The 16,929-nt window shown below is 41.3% G+C and overlaps 1 protein-coding gene across 2 annotated transcripts in view; it reads left to right on the top strand.

Moving 5' to 3' along the window:
- The window catches only part of arap2 (ArfGAP with RhoGAP domain, ankyrin repeat and PH domain 2), an 85,125-nt gene that overhangs the window by 4,429 nt on the left and 63,767 nt on the right, over positions 1-16,929 (top strand). The window contains exons 2-8 of one of the 2 annotated variants that reach the window (XM_058395077.1): positions 1,688-2,571; positions 3,285-3,355; positions 4,658-4,743; positions 5,217-5,281; positions 5,492-5,836; positions 7,405-7,474; positions 13,890-14,010. In XM_058395077.1, coding sequence (XP_058251060.1) covers positions 1,766-2,571; positions 3,285-3,355; positions 4,658-4,743; positions 5,217-5,281; positions 5,492-5,836; positions 7,405-7,474; positions 13,890-14,010 — 1,564 coding nt within the window. In that variant the 5' untranslated portion in view covers positions 1,688-1,765. Of the gene's footprint in view, positions 1-1,685; positions 2,572-3,281; positions 3,356-4,657; positions 4,744-5,216; positions 5,282-5,491; positions 5,837-7,404; positions 7,475-13,889; positions 14,011-16,929 lie in introns of both variants that reach the window. The other variant, XM_058395076.1, reaches the window with a different exon arrangement.

The following is a 16,929-nucleotide window of genomic DNA, read 5'->3' as shown; positions in this document are numbered from 1 at the left end:
GACCTGTTGAACATATACAGAGAGTGTTTTTTATGGGTGGTGTATTCGTACATATTGACGTTTCGCATCAATTCTCTTGCAAATCCTGTGTTAAAAACATTTAACTTCACTTCTTTCTCTTTTTTTTCTGGTCACTATGTGAGACTAAATGTGTGCCCATGTTCAGCTTGTTTTTGCTGGGAAGTGTAAATGACAGAAGCAACTTCCTTAGTGTTGTTGCAAGATGCTACTGTTTTCCTTCCTATGCCTTTGTAAACCTAACCAAAGTTTCAAGCTATTACAACAGCTAGCCCTCCCAGACACTTAAGATCAGATTATATAATGCATCTCAGTTTCTGAAGTGCTAAAAGTGTAGGTTTAAGTTTATGAAATATTCTAAAAACCTGCAAAAATAAGTGATTGGGGGAAATTGCAGAAGCAGAGTGGTGCTTAATTTATGTTTCTCTGTGAAACAGAGAAATGTTTTAAGTGCCCCGGCATCTATTTTTAAAGCATTTATTTTGATGCAAGTTTTGCTTCTTTGCTGATGATTTTACCATGATATGGCATTGCCCATATCTCTCAAATCTAGACAAAACATTTTATTTAAATGACACAAAAAGCATTGTTAGGAGGTGCAGATGGCAGTTTCGTTTCTGCTAGGCTATGACTAAAAAGTGGTTAACCACGGCATGACGTGCATATGCATGGCCTATTTATTGATCTGTTCTCATGTTGGCCTCATCAGCTTTTGTGGTCCAAGCATAAATTATATATAAATCCTAAATATAAGTACTTCCATTTTGTTAAGCATTATTAGTCAACAGATTTGAATCAAAACCCTGTTTGTGTATTTAGTTTTTAACCTCTCACCTAACAGTGTTTTTGAAAATACCTAGCCACAAAACACCACACAAACGCTTACATGAGCATTCGGAAACATTCACATGAGTGTGCCAATCTATTTGGAGGTGATGGTATTTAAAACTGTTATGTAAGATGCCCCAAGAACAATGTCGATGGGTAGAGAAGGGGAAATGCAGAAACCACCAACATGACCAAAAGTTCCTTCATTCAGTCACTCATCTTCGATTAAGCTCTTTTATTCTGACTATTGTCACCATTGGCCAAAAATTCTAAAAGAAAAAAAAAAAATATTGCTCTCAAGTACTCCTAAGTGCAGAGTGAGGTGGAAGTATTGCTTATTATTACACTTGGGTCTTATCCAAAAATCGTCACGTGCAGTGTGGTTTTTACCACTGTAGTGGTGAATTCAGGCGCAGAACAGTGTGAGTCACAGTCTGGCAATTTGGAGTAAAAAAATAAAATTTGATACGAGTTAAATTGTGAGCACGTAATTAAATAAGATATTACAGACCACAAACTGATCAGCAGTCCTGATAAACAAAGTGCATTCACAACGCATGCAAATCCCCAGTGGTATGTTCAGGTTGGCAGTCTGACATTTAGCTTTTTCTAAAGGAATTTTTTATCTCTCTAAACAAAAACAGTGGAATTTTTTTTAAAAGCTTCCCTAAATGCTGTTTTCATATCTATGGGAGGCCAAATACATGGCAACAAGCTAGACTTTCAGTATATTGTGTAGACTAGGCCTGAATGGTAAAAAGTTGGCACGGTCATTGTAACCTTCTTTACCAATCCTTTTTTCCTGTCAGTAACCAATTTACAATCCTTGCTTGTTTTAGAGAGTGTTGCTCCTTTCTGAAGACAGCCTTCTACTCATGGCACCAACCCTTCAGGTCAGTTTGCTTATACTGTCACCGCCATGACCAGTGAAGGCTCTGATGGCTCCCCTCCCTCCTCCCCTCTGGACCCGAGTAATGAGATCTCACTCTGGCTCTCCAGGCTTCACTTGCTTCAGTATGCCACCAGCTTTACTCAGGCAGGCTACTACACCCTGGCAGACTGCAGGGACCTTACTGAGGAGAAGCTCCTGCAAGTGGCTCACTTCCCCACTGGCCATCGGCGGAGGATCCTGCACAACCTTGAGCTCCTCAAGGCAGGAGATTGTGATATTGAAGGTTCTGAGATGGGAGGAGTAAAGAAAAAGCCTGTTCCCTTTCCAAGAACTATCTTTCTTAAGGATGGGAGGAGAGTAACCTCCTCTCAAAATCTACGGACAAACAACACTGGAGACAACAACAGATTGACTGGAACCCAGACTCTTCCGGCAAGGACTTGTAGAAAGACATCGCTTCAGCATGATCCTGACATTATCTCCACTGTCTCCCACACACTCCCACGTACGAACCACAAAGCGCCCCTTTCAAATTCCAGATCTCCCACCATGGCCAGCAGTAATGAATCGCTGTCACTTTCCTCACACTCTCTGCCCTCAGATTGGGAGAACTTCTTTAAGGATTTAAACTCTTCTACTCTTTCCATCACACAGCCAGTCTCAGGTGAGACAGATGATGGTTGCTCAGTAGGATTCCAAGGAGTAATGGTGGACAATGATATATATGAGAGTAGCCAGTTTATGGATTCTGGTCCAAGGTCCACACGCTCCTACAAGCTACGACACAGGCCTGTACCGGAGATCCCAGAATGCACCATACCACTACTTGACTGGTACGTTGTAGCTCAATACTCAATATACTTCTTCAACTATTGATTTGAGACAGTTTTATTTTTTGCATGTCTGTCTGAAATGTATAGGATGTATAAACGTTCCATAATGATTAATTGTAGTAGTAAGCAGTTAAATTGATATGTGAGGGTCGTGTTTCATAAATGAATAACTTGCATCTTTGTAAGACTAAACAGGTGAACAGGTCTGTTCATGACCTTGATTACTGAAAAACATTCAGAAACATTCTTGATTGGAATGACAATGACAGAGTGGGTAGCACTTCCACCTCACAGCTTCAGGGTCCTGGGTTTAATCCTGAGTTTAGGTGACGGTCTGTGCATGCTATCACTGTGTTTATGCAGGTTTCCTCTGGGTTTATTTCCACTGTCAAGGAACATGCATGTAGTTAAATAGGTTGATCTAAATTTCCCAATGACTATGTGAACGGCTGGATGCACCATGACTATAGCTAATATAAAAAGAGGTTAAGAAGAATGGATGAATTTATAAGTTCTTTCAGAACGCTGTAGTATGTAGTATCCATCTGAGTAGCTTAGCCTGATTGGAAAAACTCAAAAAACTTATTTCAGAATCAGTAATTGATTGATCCTTTTCATTATATAAACCAATAAAAGATTTTGAAATTGCTTGCAGTAGTGTGTAAATATATGTATGTATGGAGACCAATACTAATTCTACTGATCCATAGCAGTGTGTCTGTGAAAGCCGGCATGGAGCAGCACAGCAGCAAAGACGATCCCAGCGGCGGCAGCAGACAGAGAGGTACGTGCAACTTGATTTCTACTTAATTTGCTTTTTATTTAAGCGCTATTTCTTTTCATGATCACGGGCTCAGCTGTTTTTAATCCCACCGAATGCGGCAATAGTAGGGAGGCCATCATGGGAGGAAGACAGGACCAGTGCTGTTGCTGTCTCGATGGAAGCTGCTTGTCATCTTCTCATGTATGGAGAGGCCTAGTTTGCCAAACTCTCAAAACTGCGTAAAGTTGCAGATGGCTTTGAAAACACTTGTTTTGTGGCTGTGCGGATGCGTGCATAAATGTACTAGGAGAGGTGCTTTCCGTTTCCTGTAGAGACCCTTCCAAAACTGTTTGTGCATGACAGCTACCATAGAGGCTGGGGAATTGGGACCAGGGAATATTGAACTGAAGCATTATATAAGAGGGCTGTGGTATTGCAGAATATTTTGTATTTATAATATACATCTCCAGCTCCATGTTTTTTTTTGTGTGTAAGCTCTGGAGGATAAGAGAAAGTGAAGGAAAGAGAGCTGGCTAGTTTACGACGAAATGATGCATATGGATGAAGGCTGGAAAGAAGTGGATCACTTAAAGTTTGTGGAATTACAACACTGACATTCTGGCATTTATCGAAAACTTCATTTACCTTTAGTTTAGTTATGCGGCAGCTCTTCATTGTTGTTGAAGTACCTTTTAAAATATTACTCTAATTACTTTAATAAGGCATGTTCTTCCATGATGGAGATGGATTCTGGATGGATCTTTGTTAATGGATATTGCGTTGGTGCAGACAATGCGTATAGTGAGAGAGAGGGAGAGAGAGAGAGAGTGTTGTGTGCAGTCAGAAGGTCAACTGCAGATAATGATAAATGATGACACCGATCTGAAATGACTCCTGTGCCACTGGGCTAAGTGATCTGATACAGTGTCTGTCGTAGATAACATACTGCAGTGTGGATCAGACCCCCTCTGGTCTAGCCTTATCTAGTGGTGTGGTCCTGTCTAGGAGCTACGTGAGTGTGTGCGAGTAGGTGTGTGTGTCCTTCTGTAAGGAGCGCACTGGACTTTCTGCTGCCCTTTACTATCACCGTCCAGATAGCACATTCATTTGTCACCTTGACAACCAGTCTGCCAAGCTATAGCCTTGTTGGTCGAATGACTGTTTTAAAGGACAGTGTAGGCACTTGCATTGCTCTTCAGGTCTATTCTCATCTCGTCTCATCTTGTCTCTTCTCATCTCATCTCATTGCGTCTTGTCTCTTCTCATCTCTTGGTCATTAATTCTAGTAGAACATGCTAACGTTAATGCCTTTCTGTATTTCAGCTCCTCTTCACGGGACACTAAAATCTGAGGATATCAGTCCCTATGGTGAGATTTATCTCTATGATGCCATTGCAGAAAACAAACAAGTAAGTAAAAACCTGATAGTTCCTTCTATTGATAGCCCAGTCTGCTTCATAAAAGCTGCTTTTATGTGCTTTAAAAGCTTTAATACGACAGACTTAAATGGAGTTGGTGACCAAGCAATAAAATTTGTAGAGAAATATTGATTTTTCGAAATAAACTGTAGAATATTTGATCCCTAGAAATATGCTGTTGTATTAAATATAGTCATTTTCCCTATTAAATATTTTAAAACGTTTGCACACTTTCCGGTGGTCAGTGATGTTATGTCTACATTTCCCCCCCCTTTTTTTAAAATACACATTATAATTGTACTCACTTCCTTATGCCGAGTGTATCAAAGTTTCAGTAACGTTTTTAACACCCATTATAAATGCTACTGAAACCCTATGAGAGTTTCTGTTTCGATACATCCAGTGAACATCCATATGATTTTAAACATGACGAGGACTGTAATACAATCATTTTTTTTTTTAAGGTTGTGGATACAAAGGAAACATTAAACCGAGACACCAATGAAAAACTGGAACAGAAAAAACTGAGGTAGTGTTTTAACTTGCTGCATGTTAACCATGTGTTAGTCACTTGCTTTAATTTTTTTTTTTTTTTCATTTTTACACCCTGAGAGAGACACAGATGATAAGGGATAATTGTTTTTCATTTTTTTTCAACAGACAAGCATGCATCTGTGTCATGAAATATATGCATGTGTATGAATACACAATCACACTTCCTTTTCTTCTCTGAATACAGGAAGCAACAGGCCAAGCAGCAAGAAAAGGTGACAGAAAGCTCAAGCAAGCGCCTAAGTGATGATTACGCTTTGCTTCAGCCATGCGGTCCTAGTCAGGAACCAGCTAAGGCATGTTCTTTAAGCACAGCAAAGTCTCTTCCACAGCCTGCACTGCCTCTGCCTGGAGCCACATCACAGGTGGATTCAGGCAGTGTTTGTTGTGAGCCATTAGATGCTCTATCTCGACTGGCCCAACACACTCTTCCTCTTCACTGTCAATCATCCATATCGCCTTATGCCTGCTTCTACGGACGCCCTAAACAGCCTACGAAAATGGGCTGGCTGGACAAGCTGTCTCCTCAAGGGTAAGGAATATTGCAAAGGAAATGGGGGCAAATCTGACAGTATACAGGGGACATTATGCATTATTCTACCCTTATTCAGCGCTGTTTTAATTCACAGGGTGTAACAGGATATTTCAGTCATTTCTGTAACATATGTCAGTCAGTATTTATGTTCCCTAAACTTTGTAAAGAGTATGTAAAGTGACTATGTAAAGAGGTAAAGCTGTAACATAAGCTGTAAGTTTACAGACACAGGACGTTCTTCAGGGCAGAGGGCTTTGCAACTTCTTGGTAACATGACATGTGTTTTGAGTCTTATTAGCTAAAGAGGGGGAAAATGGGAGAAGCTGGTGAGAGAAGAACTGTTCATAGCTAACTTAAATGATGCTAGTTCCTATTTTTGTTTTGTGGATCTTCCCCAAAATTAGATGAAGTAAATGGACAAGATATTTAAAAAATGTCGTAAAAAAACACCACAGAAAAAGAAGAAAGTTGTAAAGAGAGACCTTGCATTTGTTAATGGGATATCCCACTGTGTGTGTTTCAAAGCAGAACATGCATACCAGGTGAAAAATGAAATAATTTGTTTGCTACATTGATTTGTTAACAAGCCTTAAATTACTTCAACCAGTTTAAACACACACTGCTTCTTTGGGGTTGTCATGTGATGGCGAACCCGTTATAAATAATACTATAACACTGGGTGGTCTTTTTCACCTTTAAGGAATCTTGCATCTTAGGCAAGCACACTACATACTTTCAGTACTGACTGAATTGAGTCAGCTCTCAGCAAGCTTCTTTTGTGCACTTGTGTGAACCATCACCGCTTTGATCGTATCAGGTCTAAAAAATGTTGTTTTATCGCTCCCATCGTTTTATGATTTAAATCTGTTCATTATTCAGTACTACTGCAACGTGAATGAGTTTCAGATTTACCTGCCCCCAAACCACTGAGGTTTAAGACTCCTGTTATAGACACATGGTTGGTTTTAAAGCTATCATAGTACAAAGAGCTTCATAAGGCGTTAATTCTTATGTGGTTCGAGATTATAAATCCCCACTCAGCAGAACATCACATATGAACCCTGGCATATGCAAATAATCGATTATTTCCTCTCTAGATTCAAGGCATACTCACAGTTTAGACTTAAACTGTACTACAGTTTTAATTTTGTTCTTACTTCCTAGAAAACCGACAATAAAAGAAGGAAAGCAGAATGAAAAACACACAATAACTGCAATAGTACCCAGACACATCATAATGAAAGTGCTGGCTGCTAGTACTTATTTCTCAGTTCAGCGCTCATCTGCGGGTTGTTTCTGTATTTTGCCGTCTTTTGGCGGAAATGCTGCTCATAGTATCTTCACAGCTATTTTAACAGATGTTTTATTTTTTGCTCTGTGGTAATACCATGATGTTAATGAGCAAAGTGGTGTTAAATCGAACATAGTTATTTCTGTAGTTGTCTGTGGTTTTGAAGCCAGCTACACAAGGCTATTAAAACGATCACACTGGCATAATAGACTGAGAATCTGCCTTCATTTATTTTTCTATTGTTTTAATCAGCGTTTCCATTTTTTACTTTCAGAAATCGGGTCTTTCAGAGAAGATGGGTCAAGTTTGATGGAGAGAATCTTACTTACTATAACAATGACAAGGTTAGTGAAACTGGACCTATGCACATTATTTTTTGCATGAGTGATTATGGTGCACTTGTTCCATTACTGCTTCAGTGTGGTTTCAGACCGGAAGACAGTAATAAGTTAATAAACGATGAACCAATTTTTTCATGCACATTTTCCCACGTTCCTTCTCTACCCCAAACTCATGACAATTGCTGATCTCACGACAGTTTTACAACCCACAGCAGCCCCCACAGCTTACAAGCCAAATTTGGCTCTTTACAATTTTTTAAACAACCGTTGAGATTTCTACCAATTAATTCACAAATATTAAAAAAAAAACAACACTAATCCTGATATGAGCTGATATAGGAATATTTGAGGTAATTGCTTGTACAATTTAATTTTTGCTATGTTTCTTCTTTGCATTTTTTAATGTGTGTTACTGAGAAATGGGTGTGCATGTGCATAAATATGCTAGAGTTACAGTTGCATAATGATTGGCATGAAGGCAACAGAAAAGACAATTAAGCCATTCATCACAATTATTTGTATGCCAATTAATCGCCATCCAAAAGTTCATAATTGACAGGCCTTCTGTTTGTGGTAAGAGAAGCCGGGCTGCCATTAAGAGTCAGTGAACGGTTCACTACCTCTGATTGTTAGCTGGCTAGTCGAGCTCAGGCTGATATTTTATCACTGCACTGTTGTAATGGCCATAGTTAGTTAAAAGCTCTGCATTAGTGAAAGATCTGCCAATTCTGCTTGGATTGTGAAAATGCTGGTGAGCTCGTCAAGCTCAAAACATTGCGCCTTTTCCTCGGCTGCTGTTTCTCATAGTTGTTTGGCAAGCCTGACTTGAATTGAACTATTCTATATATGAGAGATAAATATATAAGTGATCATCACAAGGGCGATGGGTGAAAGTAAATGTGGAAATGCATGGTAATGCCATTAAAATGTCGTTGCATCAAGGTCAGTGCCACCGCAGGGCTGAGAATGATCAACCACCCAAATCATATCTGCTCAGTGGTGGTGGTGTAGTGGTCTCTGTGCATTGATGGATGAGGTGGAGGAGGATGACAAATTGGCCACGGACTACAGTAATTAAATGGTGAATTCTGTACGCCAAGGAGTCTAGATACAAGGTACGAATACTTTAAAAAATAAAAAAAAAGGCTTGGCACTCCACAAGAGCCTGCAGTTCTTTTTATATCTAGCTTCAAGTGTTTTACATGACTCCAAAGTGAGTTGTTTTTATGGTGACTCGCCAGCTTCTCACATGTAAAATGTCAAACGTATCCACCAACTGTCCATCTTTTAAACACTGGCTTATCTTGAGCACAGAGCAGCACCACTATTTGAATGTTGGCGAAGGTGACATTGTTGAGTATAAAGGCATGCCACCCTTTTTCAGGAAGCGTAAAAAGAGATAGAGGGGGTTTGTGGGGAAAGGTGACATTGCTCCATGCTAGGCTGAGCACCTGTCTGCATTGAGCTGTTACGCTGCTTTAGCCCTATTTAGCTCCTATAAATGAGGGTCAGCAGCCAGAACTGCTTCCTGCTTCCCTCAGCATCCCCTTTTTTTTTTGTCTTTTCTTTCTCTCCCTCTCTCTCCTCGCTTCGCCCTTTCTATCTCCACTGCGCTTTGGTTTCCCTCTCCCTCTGTACCTGAACGTCTTAAGGAAGAAGCAGGGTTAGTATTGTGCTTAGCAGTGGGAAAAAAAGAGAGAAGAGGAAGCAAAAAGGGTAAGAGCATTGCGGTTCAGCGACATTGTATCTTTCCGGTGTCACCCAGAAGAGGATTTTAAGTTCTTTTTCAAAGTTTCTTCCTCATGTCGTCTCAGGGAGGTACCACCCCCCCACCCCCTGCCACTGTTGCCTCAGGCTTGCTCATTAGGGATCTAAATCTGCATCCTAATTTCTGTAAAGCTGCTTAGTGACCAAGCAGTATACAAATAAAAACGAATTGAATTTAGTTGAATTGTCTCTAAGCTATTGTGCTATTTTTATGTCCTGTTTCATCATATTTTGTGCATTGAGCTTAATGTAGGTGTGTCTTTACACACACGCAAAAAAAAGCTTGTGTTCTTTATGTATAACTGGTTTGTTGCTCTGTCTTTGAATCCATGTTTGTGTAATGGGTTTATAGGCAGTCACGCCATGCTCTTTTCTCTTCTGACACTTTTTGTTCCGCATCAATCATATTAACTTCATGCGATGTACGCTTGTTAATCACTTGTTAATTACAATGCTGTGTTCTTCCTTGTTTTTTTTTTCCACCCTGTGCCCTTTGATATATTAGGACATTGCCATGCTTGTGCTCATAACTCTGTGGTTGTATCTATGAGAGGAAGCATGTGGCTATTCTGTCTCTCTTTTTTTTTTTTTTTGGTCATAACATTCTTAGCACTTTCTGTTCACAACGTGCCTCTCATTCATTAACACCTTAAAAGGAAAGGTATGTCATATAGCAGCAAGGAAACAAGACGTTATCGTCTGAAACAGGCTGCTTTAACTTTATGGTGCTAATTAGCCACTGCATGTGTTTTATTAACTTTTAGGGGCCTGTGTATCAGTGTGGTTATATAGTGATACATAAGTATTAGAGTACACAAGACAAAACAAAATCTGAAAAATGTGATTTTTAACTAATCTTTAATGGCTAAGTTTGGGTCAGGGTATGTTATGTTTTTCCATAATTTGGACTATTTCCAAATCATTATCATAAGACTAGCTGTAGAGAGTGAAGGCTGACGTGTGTTTATATTATATGATATGTCCTGAAATGCCAACGGCATCTTTTCAAACCAGTGCGGAGTCACAGGGAGGGGTAACATACTTTGGAGGAAAGTTATATCTGCCCTCTTTTACATACATGAGGTCACAAACACTGTGCTCAATAGGGAACAGTAAGTACGTCCTCACTGCTGCCCAGAGAATACAGCTAGTTTAGCTTTCCTAGACTCCTGGCCATTACTGTGGCTTCACATTTCCCTGTTTTTGTTTCCAAACAAGAAAACCTTCTCAGGAAGTATGTAGAAGCGGATGAGCTCAGATTTTGATGTAGGACCAGTGACTTGAACAATTCATGTTTTTGATTTGCAAATTATGAAAGCATGATCTAGTACCTGAACACAATTTATAAATAGCCATGAGTCCATGCAGCCTAACAATCCATTAATAATCGGATCGATTTCTCAACCTGACCGAATGTTTTTCACGTCAGAGAATTTTAAACCAATTGATGCCAATTCGAATTAAATCGGCTTGAACGAGGCCAGGAATCCTTTTAATAATCCATTATTAGCTGCGTTAAGCCTTATGTGTCTGATTACTTTTGCAGCTGTAATCTGCATTAGTAACATTAGAAGATGAGTGAAGGCGTTATACTGATGGATAATGCGTGTGAATGTTGGACAAATACGAAACGCCGTGGATCTTTAATGTGCAATTTGTTCTCCTGGTTGTCCGTTTGAAAATCTCACATGGGTGAAGTTTTGCTGCCGCATAAATGATTCACAAAACAGCGCAAAGGGTGTGATTTAAGAACCTGAACATACTGGTGCTAGACTCGTGCGCCTCTCGTTGTTATGGCAACGTTAACACGAAACCTTACTCCATGCATGTGTAAAACTTCAGGTTGTATTTTACACATAGCCTGCTTACACAGAGTGTCCAGTTTAGGATACATGATGATTTTTTGATTAATTGATTCATTATATCTGATGCATGAGAGCATGAAAATGTCACTAACGTTCAGTTGTTGTTGTTGTTGTTGTTGTTTTAAAAACCTTTTCACTCCTTGTTATTTTAGCCTCGCAATCACACCATTGTTCCCACGTCCACTTTCACTTCTCTGAGAGAAGCTGACGAAACCACCAACACACAGACAGCTGCCGCTCACCCTAACATCACCTGGTGATGTCATCAAACACTGCAGACTCCAGTAGGCGTGGGAGAAGGGACCTACACACACTCACATTCACACCAGCTCTGTTTAGGCCCCAAGAGCCTAAGTAGCCTGTTCCCTCTGGAGTTTCCCGCCAGTTACATCAACCTTATCTCCCAGTTCCTATGAGAGTTTGACAGCATGATTTTGTGGTGTGTGTGTGTGTGTGTGTGTTTAAATCAGGGTTTTAGAATGTCACCTGTCTTCAGATTGAGGTTGAAAAGGCTTGAAGATAGGATTAGCTCTCTGTCTGGGACCGAATTAAGGCAAAGCTTTCTTCCTAAAGTTGCCGCCAGTACCATGTGAAAGTGCTCTGCCGTGGGTTTTTCTGCAGTGTCCTCCCTTTGCCTTTTAGCATATCTGCATTAGCAGCGTTGGAGGTTACTCATCGTGCCTGTGTTCACTGCAGTGTCTATGCAGAGCCAATGACTGCTCCGCAAGGCTTGCTCCTGGCAACATTTACAAATTATTGCTCATAATAATGGCACAACTCAAAACTCTTGAGCACGATCCAAAGGAGCCACGATCTGCATTTTTTTGGTGTATTTTTGCCTGCAGTGTCTCAGCATGTCCAGTTGGTGTCTCTGTGGCTCCACAGTGGGGAAAAGAAGCAACTGCGTTTTTGCACTATGAGCAAGGTTAAAGGCAAAAGTGCTCTCCGTGTAGAACCTGCACAATTAGGCTGGTGCCAGGACCTGCTCCACAAATCCTAATCTTAACCATTATGAAATAAATGGTGAATTTGGTCTTGGATCGGTGACAAACGATGCTGTCCACCGACACAAGTTACAGCATTCATGTAGTATCTCTCAGCACATGTGCATAGTACGTCTTTATTAAGCAGGTCTCCGAGCTCCGTGGTTTAATGTCCTCCTGTCATGCATGCTCCAAAAACGCTTACATGCAGGATAGCGAACACACATGTACACATTGTGTGCACACAGTTTATATGTGGTCCTGAATGCCGGCTCCTTTGACACAGTGTTTGTCATAATCCGTTGTCATATATCAAGTGTCAGAGCTCATTCTTATTAAATAAAGGCACATCCACAATCCTTACACACTCGCATGTTGGTGTTCTGTATCATTTGTCATCCTACACAGTGTGTCTCTAAAACTCATAATGGCTGTTTCTCGTGTTTACACATTCGCTCGGCGTTTCAGCCATGTCCCCGTGACCTCAAAAATAACAATTAAAATGTGTAATTAACGTTAACCCAGATAGCGCCTAATTATCGGCACTTAGCTTCCGAAAAGATGCGCTCGTTTTCTCTTTTCACTCATCCCTCGCTCCTCTGTTCTTCCCCTCCGTCCAAATTTAGATGGAGAGAGACTCATTAGAATGCTGCTAAGTTCGTGGCCCTAGCGCCGTAGCAACGGGAGAAGTGCTAAATTGGAGAGAGAGTGAAATCCCACAGAAAGGAGATGGCCGCCCCGCACCATAATTAGGGTTAGCTGTAGCCGCCACTGTTAACATCATGCCTTAATTTGTGGAGATGGCCCTCCCCATGACCCCTTTTTCCCCCTCCCTTGCTCTCTTTTTCTTTCTACCTTTTGCAATCATTTTACAAGCATGTTTGCTACCGTGTCTCTCTCTTTATTTACTCGCAATATGTTTGCAGTCACCCCCCCCACACACACACACTTTCCATGTGTTATACATTTCTTCACTCTTTTCGACCTCCCACCGCGCCTCCATTTCCCTTTTGTGCTCACTAAGGAGGGAGTCCCTTACTCAATCATCTCTGCTATTTCTGGATTGAAAAGTCCAGAAATAGTGCAAGGTCATCATTATAATTAAGAGGCAGATGGAATGTACAAATCAGTCTCACTCCAGCAAGATTAAAAATTCACTAACCCATAGTTCATATGTAGAAGAGACTGTAGAAGCTGCTTGCTGCTGCAGCTTGAGCTGGAGGTTCCTGTAGTAGTGGTGGAAAAAGGAACTTCCAAACAGATCTGAGGCTCGGGTTATAGGGCACAGGGGGTGACTTGGTGTTCTTTTTTGCTCTTGAGTTAGTTTAAAGCATACAGATCGAGACCAAATACCCATTTCCCTAAGCAAGCAAGTCATGTTTCCTCCTGAAATCCCTGTGAATCTGCAAGCTGGAAATATGTGAGAGGTTTGTTTGCTGGAGAGGGATCCAAGTATTAGTATTCGGACCAGCTAGATACTGCTGTGTGTGTGTGTGTGTGTGTGTGTGCGCGCGTTTATGTATGTATTTTTCACGTACAGCTTGAGCACACACAAGATTTTGATCTAAGGGGTGTGTGTGTGTGTGTGTGTGTGTGTGTGTGTGCGCGCACAAGTGTATGTGTGTGCGTGTCTGGGTCTCCTATTCCATCACTTTTTTAGCAGATGTATGAGAGTTGGGTTTTACTCTGCTGTGAAGATGCCAGCGGTGTGTGTGGGTGGAGTATGAATGTGATTGTCTTTTAAAGTAGCAAGACTGAATTTTCTTTCTCTCTCTCTCTCTCTCTCTCTCTCTCTCTCTGCAGGAGATGTACTCTAAAGGACTGGTCTCTCTCCTAGCTGTTAAGCAGGTGCGCTCTGTGGGAGACAATAAGTTTGAGGTGGTCACCTCGATGAGAACCTTTGTTTTTCGAGTAGAAAAAGAAGGTGAGACTTTTCTATTTAGCCCTTCACTCATCCTCATTCCCAGCCTCTCTCTCATTCCCACTGCGTCTTCACTCTTGTATTTTCACCCACGTTCCTTCACGGGAGGCACAAGTTAGTTAAACTTCAGGACTTTCTCACTCATTGGTGGTTCTCTAGTAGAGTAACAAAATGAACCTGAATTTGTTTTAGAAATTGTCTGGGTGCAGAGATGATTTTCTCAAATGTCTCCTGATTGCCACAGTGATCTATTTCTTAATCAAATCCACACAGATAGATATTTCTTATAAAATCTCACTGTGAAAAGCCTTTATTCTCTGTTTAAAAGTACACTCCAGGTATATTTTGCATACATTTATTCTGTAGCGTATGACCCATTACCATAAGTGATAAATTCAACATGCTTTTCTGTATTCGCTTCTTCCTGTTCATGTGAGAATATATTGTAATTAAGTCTAAAGTTAGAACTGAATCAGTCCAGCATTAGGATTGTAAACAAAAGTACATATCTTTAGGCAACTTTCTCCTAATTTAAAGCAGATGTATACAGAGCCTCTGGTAAATCAGACAAGTCTAGACAAAAATAGTAAAACGACTGTGTACCAAGGCAATCTAACCTGTAACAACACACAAAAGAACTGTTTTCGTAACCCCACACCTTGCCAGAAACAAAAAACCACAAGCTCAACACATACATATTAGGAGTATTTAACTAAGTATTATCCACTCAAAAATAAACACCCAATTCATTGGTTCATATCCAAATTTTCAACCCTAGAGCAAGACGGGCAAAAGACATTTCTGTTACTTGGACATTCCCTGAGGTTCACAAATTTTGGTGACACACATTCTACCCTTATTGGAGGAATTATACATTTTTTGAGGTTTGCGCTATAACCGTGTCTCATTATGCCTTCCCTAATATGTTTTTAATCTACTCTGAGGCATTTCATAATATGCTTTTAATTTCTTCTCAGGCAGCTTTAGTATGCATTGAAAATCCATGAGAGATTAGCAAACACATTATCTATCCACAGCGATCAGCCATAACATTATGACCGTTTGCGTAATATTGTATTGGTCCCCCCTTTTGCTGCCAAAACGGCACTGACCTGTTGAGGCATGGACTCCACTCAATCCCTGAAGGTGTGCTGTAGTATCTGGCACCAAGATGTTAGAAGCAGATCCTTTAAGTCCTGTAAGTTGCAAAGTGGGGCCTCCATTGATCGGATTTGTTTGTCCAGCACATCCCACAGATGCTCGATTGGATTGAGATCTGGGGAATGTGAAGGCCAGGTCAACATCTCAAACTCCTTGTTGTGCTCATCAAACCATGGTCACGTGGTGTACATGGTCTACATCAATTCTTAGGTAGGTGGTACGTGTCAAAGTAACATGCACATGAATGGCAGGACCCAAGATTTCCCATCAGAACATTGCCATTGCCATTGCCATTCAGCAATGCACAGGGGTCGGCATGGGCACCCTGACTGGTCTGTGGCTAAGCAGCCCCATACACAACAAACTGTGATGCACTGTGTATTCTGACACCTTTCTATCAGAACCAGCATTAACTCCTTCAGCAATATGATCAACAGTAGCTCGTCTGTTGGATCGGATCACACGGGCCAGCCTTCACTCCACACGTACATCAATGAACCTTGGCCGCCATGACCCTGTCCCTGTTCTTGGACCACTTTTAATAGATACTGACCACTGCAGACCGGGAACACCCACAAAAGAGCTGCAGTTTTGGTGATGCTCTGATCCAGTCATCTAACCGTCACAATTTGGTCCTTGTCAAACTCGCTCAAATTCTTACACTTTTTCCATTTTTCCTGCTTCTAACATCAACTTTGAGGACAAAATGTTCAGTTGCTGCCTAATATATCCCACCCACTAACAGGTGCCATGAAGATGAGGAGATCATCACTTCACCTCTCACTGCTCGTAATGTTATTGTTATGGCTGATCTGTGTGGGTGTGTGTGTGTGTGTGTGTGTGTGTGTGTGTGTATATATATATATATTACACACTATATTGCCAAAAGTATTCGCTCACCCATCCAAATAATCAGAATCAGGTGTTCCAATCACTTCCATGGCCACAGGTGTATAAAATCAAGCACCTAGGCATGCAGACTGTTTTTACAAACATTTGTGAAAGAAGGGGTCACTCTCAGGAGCTCAGTGAATTCCAGCGTGGAACTGTGATAGGATGCCACCTGTGCAACAAATCCAGTCGTGAAATTTCCTCGCTCCTAAATATTCCACAGTCAACTGTCAGCTGTATTATAAGAACGTGGAAGTGTTTGGGAACGACAGCAACTCAGCCACGAAGTGGTAGGCCACGTAAACTGACGGAGCGGGGTCAGCGGATGCTGAGGCGCATAGTGCGAAGAGGTCGCCAACTTTCTGAAGAGTCAATCGCTACAGACCTCCAAACTTCATGTGGCCTTCAGATTAGCTCAAGAACAGTGCGCAGAGAGCTTCATGGAATGGGTTTCCATGGCCGAGCAGCTGCATCCAAGCCATACATCACCAAGTGCAATGCAAAGCGTCGGATGCAGTGGTGTAAAGCACGCCGGCAGTGGAGACACGTTCTCTGGAGTGACGAATCGCGCTTCTCCATCTGGCAATCTGATGGACGAGTCTGGGTTTGGCGGTTGCCAGGAGAACGGTACTTGTCTGACTGCATTGTGCCAAGTGTAAAGTTTGGTGGAGGGGGGATTATGGTGTGGGGTTGTTTTTCAGGAGCTGGGCTTGGCCCCTTAGTTCCAGTGAAAGGAACTCTGAATGCTTCAGCATACCAAGACATTTTGGACAATTCCATGCTCCCAACTTTGTGGGAACAGTTTGGAGCTGGTGCCTTCCTCTTCCAACATGACTGTGCACCAGTGCACAAAGCAAGGTCCATAAAGAC

Source organism: Hemibagrus wyckioides, linkage group LG07, assembly GCF_019097595.1.
Source record: "Hemibagrus wyckioides isolate EC202008001 linkage group LG07, SWU_Hwy_1.0, whole genome shotgun sequence".
NCBI classification, from domain to species: domain Eukaryota; kingdom Metazoa; phylum Chordata; class Actinopteri; order Siluriformes; family Bagridae; genus Hemibagrus; species Hemibagrus wyckioides.
The sequence above is the reverse complement of the archived record's forward strand: the minus strand, read 5'-3'. Positions and strand labels throughout refer to the sequence as shown.